The 12004-nt window shown below is 49.6% G+C and overlaps 1 protein-coding gene across 12 annotated transcripts in view; it reads left to right on the forward strand.

The window, feature by feature from the left end:
• The window catches only part of Sema4d (semaphorin 4D), a 101607-nt gene that overhangs the window by 58140 nt on the left and 31463 nt on the right, over positions 1–12004 (forward strand). For 11 of the 12 annotated variants that reach the window (XR_009058180.1, XR_009058179.1, XM_057787110.1 and 8 more), the window contains 4 exons: positions 5001–5299; positions 6697–6842; positions 8283–8345; positions 10038–10136. Coding sequence is in view for 10 of the 12 variants with exons in the window: in XM_057787110.1 (XP_057643093.1) it covers positions 5194–5299; positions 6697–6842; positions 8283–8345; positions 10038–10136 (414 nt within the window). In the remaining 2 variants the exon portion in view is untranslated. Of the gene's footprint in view, positions 1–763; positions 866–5000; positions 5300–6696; positions 6843–8282; positions 8346–10037; positions 10137–12004 lie in introns of all 12 variants that reach the window. The other variant, XM_057787107.1, reaches the window with a different exon arrangement.

Raw genomic sequence — 12004 nt, forward strand, 5'->3', positions numbered from 1 at the left:
CCTCTGTGGGGTTGGAGTTCAGGGGACAGTTTACTTTACCACAGCCATTTAGGATCCCATGTTGTGTTTGCTGTGGTGCCCAGGAGGATGCTTAAAAGTCTTTGTGCCATCTTGTCACTATTGGTATCTCCTCTAAGATGCAGTGTGTACACACACACACACCCCTAGGTGCACATCTGCAGATGCATGCACACACATATATTCATACATGTTTACACGCATCTGCAGATATAGATATGTGTGCACATGCTATGCATGCACTTGTGTGCGTGTTACGTACAGAGACACACATTTAACTTGGCACTTGCAGGTGTGGCCATGTACATGAGTGTGTACATGATGTACACAGATTTGCATGCACAGTGTATGCACTTGGGCACAAACACATACACACAGTGCTCTCAAGGTTATATTAATGGTCCCAGACCTGAACTGTGTGCTCACCACTCTTTAATCTTGCTCTGGCTGGGGGATGTTCCTGTTTTCAGTTGCAGCCTCTGCTGAGGTTTTCAGGGTTCCCTGGAGGTGGAGAGCTGCCTTCTGACAGCCCAGGCAGGCTGCTGGAGAGACTGCAGCTTGCAGGTCTTCCTTCTCAGTGTGGTAAATGGGCTCCTCGTGACCCTGTCTTTAATGGGATGTCAGGCCCTCTTCTGAGACAATTCACTGTCACTGCCAAAAGCAGGAGGGCCTCAGCTGTCAGTGGGAGACCTCAGCTTCCCCTGAGGGAAAGGTGTTACATCTGTTTGTTTAAATTTAAACACAGAGACCAGGGTCCTGAACTTGGCATTCAAGGATGACTGTGGAGCTTTCCTGGAAGGCACCGTGGCGGCCTGTCTGTGTGGGAATGGCAGTCACTTTGTTTAAAGTGAGTTTTAAATTACACCAAACAGTGAGTGGTGTAGAGGGGGAAAAAAGGAAAAGAAGGGGGCGGGGGGAGTCAGACCCAACAGCCCTCCTCCTTCCCTCCCTTTTCCACTTCTCTGTCCTCCATCCCCCTCAGCTCTGGCTGGTCCCTGGGGTGTGTTTTTAAGAGCATCAGGGTTTCGACAAGGCTTTGGCCCTCTACCCATGAAATAACTGTGCTCCGCATTGTGGGATTGGGTCTACAGGGCAGGAGCTGCTGCCACAGTGGGCTCGGCTTGGCTGAGCATGTCCTGTGCTTCTGTAAGCAGCATCAGGATCAGCCCAGGGTGGAGATGTTTGAGGACCATGGTGAGCCCCACACTTCCTACTGTCTTTACAGTTAGTCAGGGTTGCCAGACGAGTTGCTTCTGGCTGCCACCGAAGGGCAGAATGGTAGTGTCAGATCCCCTGGAACTGGAGTTTCAGATGGTTGTGAGATGCCATGTAGGTCCTGGGATTGAAACCCAGGTTCTCTATCTAAGAGCAGCAACTATTCTTCACGGCTAAACCGCCTCTCGAGTTCTAGCTGATGCGCGTTTTGTAAAGCTTATATCCAAGCGCAGCCCTGGTCAGGCTGACTACCCTGGAGCAGTGAGGAGCTTCCGTTATTCCAGTCACTTGGTATTTTCCTTAAAATTTGGAGTTAGCTTGTGTCCTTTCTTTCCCATTCCAGGGACTGTACTGGGGCACAAGCTGAGGCTCCTGCTCTCTGCCCTTTGTCTTGCACCTCTGCCCCTCCCCCACCCTCCCAATGAGTTCCTCCCCTGCCCCAACACTCCCCTTTAGCGACTGAGACTGCACATGAGGCCATGGTAGTGTATATTGATTACACTTCCACTATAGACCAGTCTCTCTTCCCCTGGAGCTCTAATTGCTCCATTTCGAATGTGTTTGGTAATAATTCATTCTTAAACTGCAGGAAGATGCAGGCACGGAGCCTTAGCTGTGGTCTCAGGGACCAGCCTCCTTGATTTCACTCTGCAGGTCATAGAGTGCAACCCTTATTTATTTATTTATTTATTTATTTGCTTATTCGTTCGTTCATTTACTCATTTATTTTGGGGGTGTTGAGACAGAGTTTTGCTGTGGGATAATGCTCTTGTACACTGTAAAGATTTGTCACTCGTGTTAGTTCAATAAAATGCTGATTATCTCAGTTCTCAGGAGGCAGAGGCTTGCGGATCTCTGAGAGTTCAAGGCCAGCCTGGTCTACAAGAGCTAGTTCCAGGACACGCTCCAAAGCTACAAAGAAACCCGGTACAAACAAAAAACACTGATTGATCAGTAGCAGGCAGGAAGTATTGACGGGGCAATCAGACTAGGAGAATTCTGGGAAGAAGAAAGACAGAGGTGCCATCACCAGCCAGACACAGAGGAAGCAAGATGAGAATGCTGTACTGAGAAAAGGTACCAAGCCACGTGGCTCAACATAGATGAAAATTATGGGTTAATTTAATTTGTAAGAGCTAGTTAATAATAAGCCTGAGCTAATAGACCAAACAGTTTATAATTAATATAAGCCTATGTATGTTTCTTTGGGACTGAACGGCTGTGGCACCAGGTGTGAAAGAAACATCTGTCTACAGGATTTTTCTGTGTAATAGCCTTAGCTGTCCTGGAACTAGGTCTTGTAGACCAGGCTGGCCTTGAACTCACAAAGATCCTCCTGTCTCTGCCTCCCAAGTGGTGGGATCAAAGGCGTGCACCACCACCACCCAGCTCTGAGATCCTTATTTTTATGTTCATAGAATGGCTGTTAGAGCTCCAGACATCAGCTCTGAGTTCCAGGTAGCAGCATGAAGATGAGGATAGGATCAGAATGCTATTGTTAGCCATTTTGTGGAATTGTTTCTAGTAATTTCCACTTATATATCTTTGGCTAGAACCAGGGCCACTTAGAAATGTGTTGAACTGGGCGTTCTGCCCACCTAGGAACATTTAGGATCCTGTTACCTAGAATGAAACAGGAAGCATCAGAGGCAGGGGGTGGGGTGAGCATGCTAGGAGGGAGGGAAGGGGAAGGCTGCTGAGCTTAAGGAGGGCAGATGGACTGGAAAGGAGGTGCACCCAAGACAGGCTTACAGGTTGGGTGGCCGTCATCTCCATGGTCCAGGTCTTATGTAGCACAGGCTGGCCTCAAGCTATGTAGCTAAGGATGGTCCTGAACTTTCCTTTCTTCTGCCTCCACCTGCTGCTGCATCACCATGCCTGGGTTTATGAAGTGCTGGGGCTTGAACTCAGGAGTTTGCACATGATAGGCAAACATTCTAACAATGGAAATACACACCCAGACCTTGAAGGGAGGCAGGCAGTAGAGTGGCATGTGACCCCTACCTTCATGACCCTCGCTGCTGTTCAACCTCACAGGATGTCACCAGGGACCCTCACAGCTGGAACTGTGTGCACACAGATCAGAGGACCTCCTGCCTGTCACAGCTCCCTTGCCCTGGCCATCTCCAGTTTCTGCAAAGCACAGGACCTTCTGGGCTTAGACCCTTATACTGCAGCAGCTCTGGACCCAGAGGGTGTTCAAGATCAGGGTGCATGGCTGTCCTGGCTTTCTGCCCTTTCATCAGTAGTGTGGGCGCTCAGCATTGGAGGGAACTGGCCCTGCTTTAGAATGCCCATGACTTGTACCCCAGCAACTCATATCTCCATTCCTCATTCTTGCGGGAGAATGGGCTCTTGCTAGGCAGGGTGCACTGTGGACTTGCTCAGCAGAACCCAGATTTCATAATTGTGTTTCCCAGCCGCTGCCTCAGTTCTTGGCTTTCTGCTCCTCTGGTTGGATGAAGATAGGACTCACCCTCTTGGTGCTGAGCTGCTGTGAATCTGTAGGGTAGGGCTAAGTCTGGGCCGACCCCTGTTCTGTGACACCACACCCTATAACTGGATTCTTTTGTGTGTCTCCTATAATTGCTTTTGATCTATAGCAACCAGTCACTTGAGGAAAAGATCAGCTGCGGTGGCCTAGAATATTCCACTCCTTGGAGGAAGGAGGGGTTCAAGCTATTCTGGCTTGAGGACACTTAAAATGTGTTGGGATGGAGGCCAGACAGCCTCTCCGGGCTGCACTTGAGGACAGGACAGAGGGCTGGATAGAGATGTAGGAGCAGCTGGCCCTACCCTCTGTGGGAGGCAGGGGAGGCCTGGCAGGTAGGTAGATGCTATGCCAGCCTTGGGTCCACATCTGGGAACTGTTGTGCCCTGTCATCTCCTGCTGGCCATACTCAAAGGTGCGGCCTACCTGTGTAGCAGGACAGCCGGTATGACACAGTTTGGTGTGTTGGGCTCTGGTGGGCAGGGACTCAGAGACTCAGAGACTGGGGTCCTGATGTGTGCTGGGCCTCAGGTCTGGCTGGGGTAGGTGAGGACAGGGTCAGGCTCAAGAGCCTCATGGCCACAATTCCACCAAACGCCAAAGCCTGTTTTTCTGTTCCTTGTTTGGACAAATCAGAGTTAATTGCTGCTGTTTCCATGGTAATTAACTTCTTCCCGGTGAGGCAGGAAGAGCTCCATTAGCCTCCTGGACTGGCTGTGTGTCCTCTGTGGAAGCCAGCTACTCCTGCAAAATGAGGCCCTGAGGGCATGTTTTCATAGGTATAAAGGTTAGTATGTGTGCTCACATACTGTATGTATGTGGGCACGTATGTTTGTATTTACGGCTACATGCACTTTGTGTATCTGCCCACACATGTACACTCTTGCATGTGTTCTCAGGCATGCACCTGGACACCGAAGACTTGTGATGTCTGATAATTTTTCTGGGTTAGCATGTCAGAAATTGGGAAGTGAGCCTCCCAGGGAACTGAAACCCGACTTGTTCCTTTCATTTGTGGCTTATCACCACACGACTGCCTTTCCCTCTACCTGCTTATCTCAGATCACAACCCACCTTGGTAGGTCCGTCTTGGTGTGTTTAGCCTTGTATCTCTGCAAGGTCTGCCTGTCTGGCGGCACCACAGATCCTGAATGCCCTCATGTTCCTCAGCAGACAGATTCAGAGAGGATAGGCAGTGGGAAGGGATGGGGAGGGGGGTGGCCGAGAACCCGCTGGAGCTGCTGTGACCTGTAGCCTTTCTTTCCTTCTTTTGCAGGTTGGAAGGGAACACCAGTAACCTTTGGCATGAGGTGGTGACGGTGGCCACCGCTAACCTGGCATGTGGGGACTCAGGAATCTTACCACTCATGGACTCCAGTCTGTGCTGCTGGCCCCAGCCCTGGGGCTCTGAGAAGTCCCTGCTGCCATCTCTGTGTATCCACTGCTGAAGGACTCGGTGGCCCCCACCCATGAGGATGTGTGCCCCCATTAGGGGGCTATTCCTGGCCCTGATGGTAGTGTTGGGGACAGTGGTGGCATATGCGCCTGTGCCTCGGATCACCTGGGAGCATGGAGGTGAGTTCTAAAGCTGTGAAGGCTAGTGGCTCTGGAGGGCATGGAGATGCATGCTTTGGATGCTTGGTGGAGTCGGTCAGAGCGGGCTTAAGTCACTGGGATGTCTGAAGGATGCCGTGCGAGCAGGAGGCCCTGCTGGCTGCTTCAGGCCCCGCAGCAGGTGCCAAGCGTTAGTCAGAGTGCGCGTGTGACCTCAGGCGCTCACAGTTTAATGCCTGCTGACTAGAAGCACCTGAGCTGCACTGCTGAGATTAGCTAAGCCTCAGAGATCTTCAGGTCAGACTTCCAGGATGGGGCACACAGGCTGCACAGCATTCCAGGGAGGTATCAGAGGGCCGGGAAGCAAAGTGCAATAAGAATGCCCAGCTTTCCGGGCAGTGATGGCGCACGCCTTTAATCCCAGCACTCAGGAGGCAGAAGCAGTCAGATTTCAGTGAGTTCAGGGCCAGCCTGGTCTGCAGAGCGAGTTCCAGGACAGGTTCCAAAGGCTACACAGAGAAACCCTGTCTCGACACGCGCCCCCCTTAAAAAAAAAAAAAAGAATGCTCAACTCTGAAACTACCTGGACATGTGGGAATACTTACTGATAGGCAAGTTAATGCCAGCTCATAATGTCAAGCTAAGTAACACAGTACATACTGAGAGCCCCACACTCAGGAGGTAGAAGCAGGAGGATCGTGAGTTCCAGGCCAACCTGGGCCACGCAGTGAGCCCCTAAGAAAACCAGGACTGCTTGTGTCCTTCCTGTGTTACCGTGTTCCTAAAACTGCTGCAGGAGCAAAAAGAATGTCCCTTGTCTCTGGAAGTTATGGGCATGGCAGGAAATTGTTGAGGAGAGACATGTGTCCACCCGTCTTGACTTTTTTTGAGGGGGTGGTGGGGAAAGAATATGGGTCCTGCACACATTAGGCAAATGCTCTACCATTGAGCTATGTCCTCAGCACTAGTTCTGAATTTTTGTTGTTGAGGGTTTCAAGTAAGTTTCCTGAGTGGGAAAAATCCTGAACCATTACGTTTTTTTCTAAATTCAAAGTGGATGGTTAAAGACACGCTAAAGAGGTAGAGGGTAGACCAAGTATCTGGTGTGTGGTGTGCTGGACGCCCCCGGTATGAGGGGTTTGGAACTCAGCAGGACTAGGGGACAGAGAGGGAGGTCAGGAGTATACCCTAGGGATGTATCCAGGCTTGGGGCTCCAGCCATGGGCCAGCCCCTCTCACATTTGGGGGATGCATTGAGGTTATCTGGGGTCCTGAGGATTACTCCATGGTGTAGCAGTGTGACACAGTTGGCTATGTGACCAAGTTGCTGCTGACCCCAAGGGGTGAGACCAGGGTGCGTGCAGGCCAAGCAGTGATTCCTTGACTTTTGTTTTCCTTCCTTCCTCTGCTGCCCACAGAGGTAGGCCTGGTGCAGTTTCATGAGCCAGGCATCTTTAACTACTCGGCCTTGCTGATGAGTGAGGACAAAGATACTCTGTACGTGGGAGCCCGGGAAGCTGTCTTTGCACTGAACGCGCTGGACGTCTCTGAGAAGCGACATGAGGTAGGTCCAGTGCCCTCCCCGCCTGCGCCAGGGGCTCCCTTCTGCCCATACCTCTATACAGATCTGACTCAGGACCCCACCAGCAAGATCACCCAAGAAAAATCTAGGCTGTTTCTGTGTCTGATTTTGTTGTATATACATGGTCACCCTTAAAAGGATGAGAGAGTAACGGAGGCTGAAAATGACTGAAATTCATTATATACATGTATAAAACTGTCAGAGGAAAAAGTCAGGTTGAGAAGGGGCCGAAGGGATGGCTCAGCAGGTAAGGCACATGCTGCCAAGCCTGGTGACTTGAGTTCAACCCCCTGGACATGTGTGGTAGAGAGAACCAAGTCACACAAGCAGTCCTCTGACCTCCACATATGTGCTGTGGCACATGCACAGCTATACCTACATGTAATTAAAATGTAATAAGCATGTTTAGGGTTAAAAAAAAAGAACCGGTGTGTGTGTGTGTGTGTGTGTGTGTGTGTGTGTGTGTGTGTGCTGGAGAGATGACTCAGTCAGTAAGAGCACTCGCTGCTCTTCCAGAGGACCCAGGCTTAATTCCCAGCACCCAGCTAACAACTGTCCATAACTCCATGGTCTGCCACCCTCACATAGACACACATGCAGGCAAAACACCAAGGCAAATAAAAAATAAGCTAAAAAAAGAAGAAGAAGAAGCCAGACAGTAGGTGGTGCACACCTTTAATCCCAGCACTTGGGAGGCAGAAGTATCTCTGTGAGTTTGAGGCCAGCCTGGTCTACAAAGCAAGTTCCAGGACAGTCAGGGCTGTTATACAGAGAAACCCTATCTCCAAAACAAAACACAAAAGAACAAATGAAATCCTGCTTTGGGGTGTAATTGAATTGGTTACTGTTTTGTTCTGAGTGTGTCGCGGTGAGTCATAGGACATCCTTAGGTGTCTTTCCTCAGGTGCCGTCCACTTTTCAAATTTTGTTATGTTGAGACATGGTCCCGCGACTGGTCTGGAGCTTGTCAAGTAGACTGGCAGCCAGCAAGCCACAGGGACACTCCTGTCTCTGCCTTCCCAGAGTTGGGATTAACTGTGTAGGGCTCCACACTGGGACTACCAGTGTCTGACCCCACACCTGGGATACCAGTGTACATTGCCGCACCTGGCCTTTTCACATGGATTCTAGGCATCAAATTCATGTCCTTAAGCATCACTACTCCGCTGTTCCTCTGGAGCAAGTCTGAAGGCTGTGTTATCCTGCTAGTTTAGGGATGATGGTCACAGAGCATCAGGAAGCCCTGGGGATGACTCCAGCTGGCCTCAGCATCTGCCTGATCCTTGTCCTGACGTTATTCTGGCTGTGAACTTCTGTGCTGAGTTGTGTTGTGCGCTTTCTGTTGGTGTCTGTTTTGTCCCAGCAGTTTCTTCTCAGGGGAGGCTGCAGTGAACCCGGCTCTCATGCATTTCTCCCTCACAGGTGTATTGGAAGGTCTCTGAAGACAAAAAAGCAAAGTGTGCAGAGAAGGGGAAATCAAAGCAGGTAACTGTGGGTCACAAAGAACCCGCGTGCACATTTCTTAGGATTTGTGTCCTTTCAAGGACCAGGGCTTCTCTCTACATGCCCGCCGGGTAGCATGTGATTCTGCTGGGCTCAGTCCTGTTGTCTCAACACATCTGCCCCCTCTGCCCGCGCCCCAACCCCAAGTCAGGATTAGTGCTCTCGGGGCAGGGACTGGAGAGGCTTTTTCAAATGGCCTGGCCTTGTGAGTACCTGCCCACTAATACCTGATGTAAATTGGCTACCCCTTCCCACCCCCATGTTTCTGGGTTCCCCTGCACTCACTGAGGTCTGAGAAGATACAGGGGTTTGGTTGGCTGTTTTGTTTGTTTAGTTTTGGGGTTTGGGGTTTTTTGTTTTTATACATCAGTGTGGTGCCCGTTGAGGGAGACTGGGCCTTGGATCCCTTTTCTCAGGCGCTCTGGGTACCCACCTGTGCCCACCCTGGTGCCCTGCAGATGCTTCAGATGTTCTTAGACCACAAGAGCCAGGTTGTCCCTGATGGTGGTCATGATGGCTGAGTGATGGCAGAGTTTATCAGTTGTGGACTAATTTCAAAACAAAGATTAAAAGAAAAAACCCACTTTTTTTTAATCTTTATTTATTTATTATGTATACAATATTCTGTCTGTATGTATACCTGCAGGCTAGAAGAGGGCACCAGACTCTATTACAGATGGTTGTGAGCCACCATGTGGTTGCTGGGAATTGAACTCAGGACCCCTGGAAGAGCAGGCAATGCTCTTAACCTCTGAGCCATCTCTCCAGCCCCCTCCTTTTTTTTTTTTTTTTTTTTTTAATTAAACTTCCTTGGTTAATTGTGAACTGAACACTTACACTGCCATACTGGTCTCTAACTGTGGTGTTAACTCAGGAACTAAGGCGGGCAGGCATTATGATGGGCTCGCTGTCGTGCAGGCGGTTCATGTAGCTGAGTGAGCTGCCTTGTACTGCTACACGTGGGGACTCACAATGAACTTGGTAGGGAGCCCTCCTCTGAATGATTCCCCGTCCATTCGAAACCGGTTATTGTAAAAAAGAAAGAACAACTTTCCCACTTTGACATAATTTCAGGCTATAGCCCATATAATCTGAGCGCTGTTCTGCTAAAATAGCACATGGGTTGCAAACCGTCATCTTTGTTTTCCCACCGGGCCCTCAGGGATGCGCAGCTGGCTGTACCCTCGGGTTTAGCCTTTTTTTCTGACTTCTACTAGTCACTATTTCTAGTTCTGTACTGGCGGCAGTGTAGGGTGGGGTCCCCAAAAAAGCAGAAGGAGTCTGTACAGTGTCTGCTTCGGTGATATGGGCACCAAAATGAATGGTGTGCTTAGCAAGGGTAAATACATTCCCATCTGTTGTGGGCACCCCGGTACAATTTGAGGTCAGCTCTTGTTTGATCTTGGCTTTGTTTGGTCAACAGATACTGACTGAGCATTTTATTAGGGACAGAGCTAAAGTCATGCCTGGCACTTGAAGTGCCTGTGGACTACAGAGATAAAATTTGCATTGAAGAGCCTGACTCACTGTGCAGTGTGCCCCCTCTATGGGCACAGACAGAACAGCCTGAGTAGAGAAGAGGGCAGGGCAGTGGGTGACTGGCCTTCACCATGGGGACATGCAGGTTCTTTGGTGTCTGCCTGTTTGTTGATTGTGTGTGTGTTTCCCTTGCAGACAGAATGCCTCAACTACATCCGGGTGTTGCAGCCACTCAGCACCACCTCCCTCTATGTGTGTGGGACCAATGCGTTCCAACCTACCTGTGACCACCTGGTAAGGCTCCAACACATCCCTCTTATCATGTGCTCACACACCAGCCTGGCCAGTGATGAAAGGAGAGGCACACTCTCCCATTCTCTCTGCAAGCCATATGGACCAAGAACACACAGTCAGACTTCCTACAGCAAGCAGCCCTCAGCCCTGTTCCTCCTGACCAGAGTCTGTGTGCCCCACAGGATAATCTACAGTAGCCATACTTGCGGTGTGGGATAAATGAATTTATTAAGTACATGGCAAGACAGCATAAAAAATAATTACCAAGAGATAGATAGATAGATAGATACCAAAACATCAAATTGGGTGTTTAAAATGCCCCTCAGAAATCAAGGAGGTCTCATTAAGGCAGCCTTTTGGAGCTCCCAATCGACAGAGCCCTGGTCACAGCAAAGGTTCGCTTGGGCGAGGCTTCTAAATAAAAGAACAAATAGCAGCAGAGAGACTATGCCATCAGATAAGGAGCTTACAAACCGAGGGAGCTGGCAGTCACTTCTGCCCGCCCCCACTGTAGGCACTGTTATGTCATAGATAAATAATAGTAACCTCTTCTGCAAACGATTCGCCTTCTAGCTGCTTTCAAGGGCTCAGTGTTCTTGGGTGTTCTTCATAGTGCTCTTACTCTTGAGTTCTTTGCTGTTCTCTCTCCTCTGTCACCAGGTTGAGGGACAGCCCATCCCCAGACAAGAGGTTTTGGAGACCCTTTGCGAAAAGCCTACTTGGGTCTGCAAGGGGGAGGTGCAGCCCTGCTTCCAGAGACAGCTGCTCTGTGCGCTCAAGCAGCCTATGGGAGTTTACAAATACAGTGTATATTACAAATCCCTCACCTTTGCCCTTGCCATGACCAAATATTCGACAAAAAAACAACTTAAGGGAGGAAGGCCTTACCTTGGCTCACACTTTAAGGGAATAGACAGCATCTCAGAAAAACAGAAGCCAGACAGGGATAAGAAATAGGGGTGCCCCCTTCCAGAAACTGACTTCCTCTGGTAGGTGTCATTTCTACAACCTCCCCCACCATAGTGCCACCTGGAAACAAACCCATGAGCCCGTGGGAGACATTTTACAAATAAACCATAACAAATATGAATGAAACATACTATATGGCTTATCTCTCTTTGCTGGGCATAGCTCCAAAAATCTCCACTGGGTGACAAAACCTTGGCTCTTACTAAACCTTGGTCTGTGTTCTGATGACCGTGAGGCTCGGCATTTGAGGAACGGTAGCACATACCATGAGGGTCTGCTGAACATGGGGGAGTGACCACCCTGGCAGGACAGGGCAAGGCAAGGAGGCAGGAGACTTAGTTCATTGCTCTGCTGCAGTTGGCTGCAGATGACTGGAACCACAGATGGGGGAAGAATCCAAAATGAAAAGCTTCATTCACCTAAACCCTCAATTAGCTGAAATTCAAAACCTGTTCCCAGTTATAGTTCAGCTAGAGGCTAGGCATGCTAGCATGCAAGAGATGTTGGCTTTTGATCCCCAGCACCACACTTATATAAGCATAGACCATATGCATATCCACCATACATACAGAACACACACACACACACACAGAGTCAGACATATAACACAGACAAAACACAGACTCATTAGACATTCACTTAGGCAGCTAGGGGTGGTGAGGCAAACCAGAAATCTCCAGCGCTTTTGGGAGACTCCTGAGTATGAGGTCAGCCTGGGTTATAAGATAAAGCTCAAAAGATTCTCTCCAAAGGGAAAAAAAATCAAGAGAGAAATAAGAAACAGAATACTGTATAGCTGTCTAGGGGAGAGAGCCATTGCACAGGTTTACCCGACTGACTGTATTCTCTGATGCGAAAAAGATCGGCACCGTGTGTGTGTGTGTGTGTGTGTGTGTGTG

The sequence above is a fragment of the Chionomys nivalis genome, chromosome 13, assembly GCF_950005125.1.
Source record: "Chionomys nivalis chromosome 13, mChiNiv1.1, whole genome shotgun sequence".
Lineage (NCBI taxonomy): Eukaryota > Metazoa > Chordata > Mammalia > Rodentia > Cricetidae > Chionomys > Chionomys nivalis.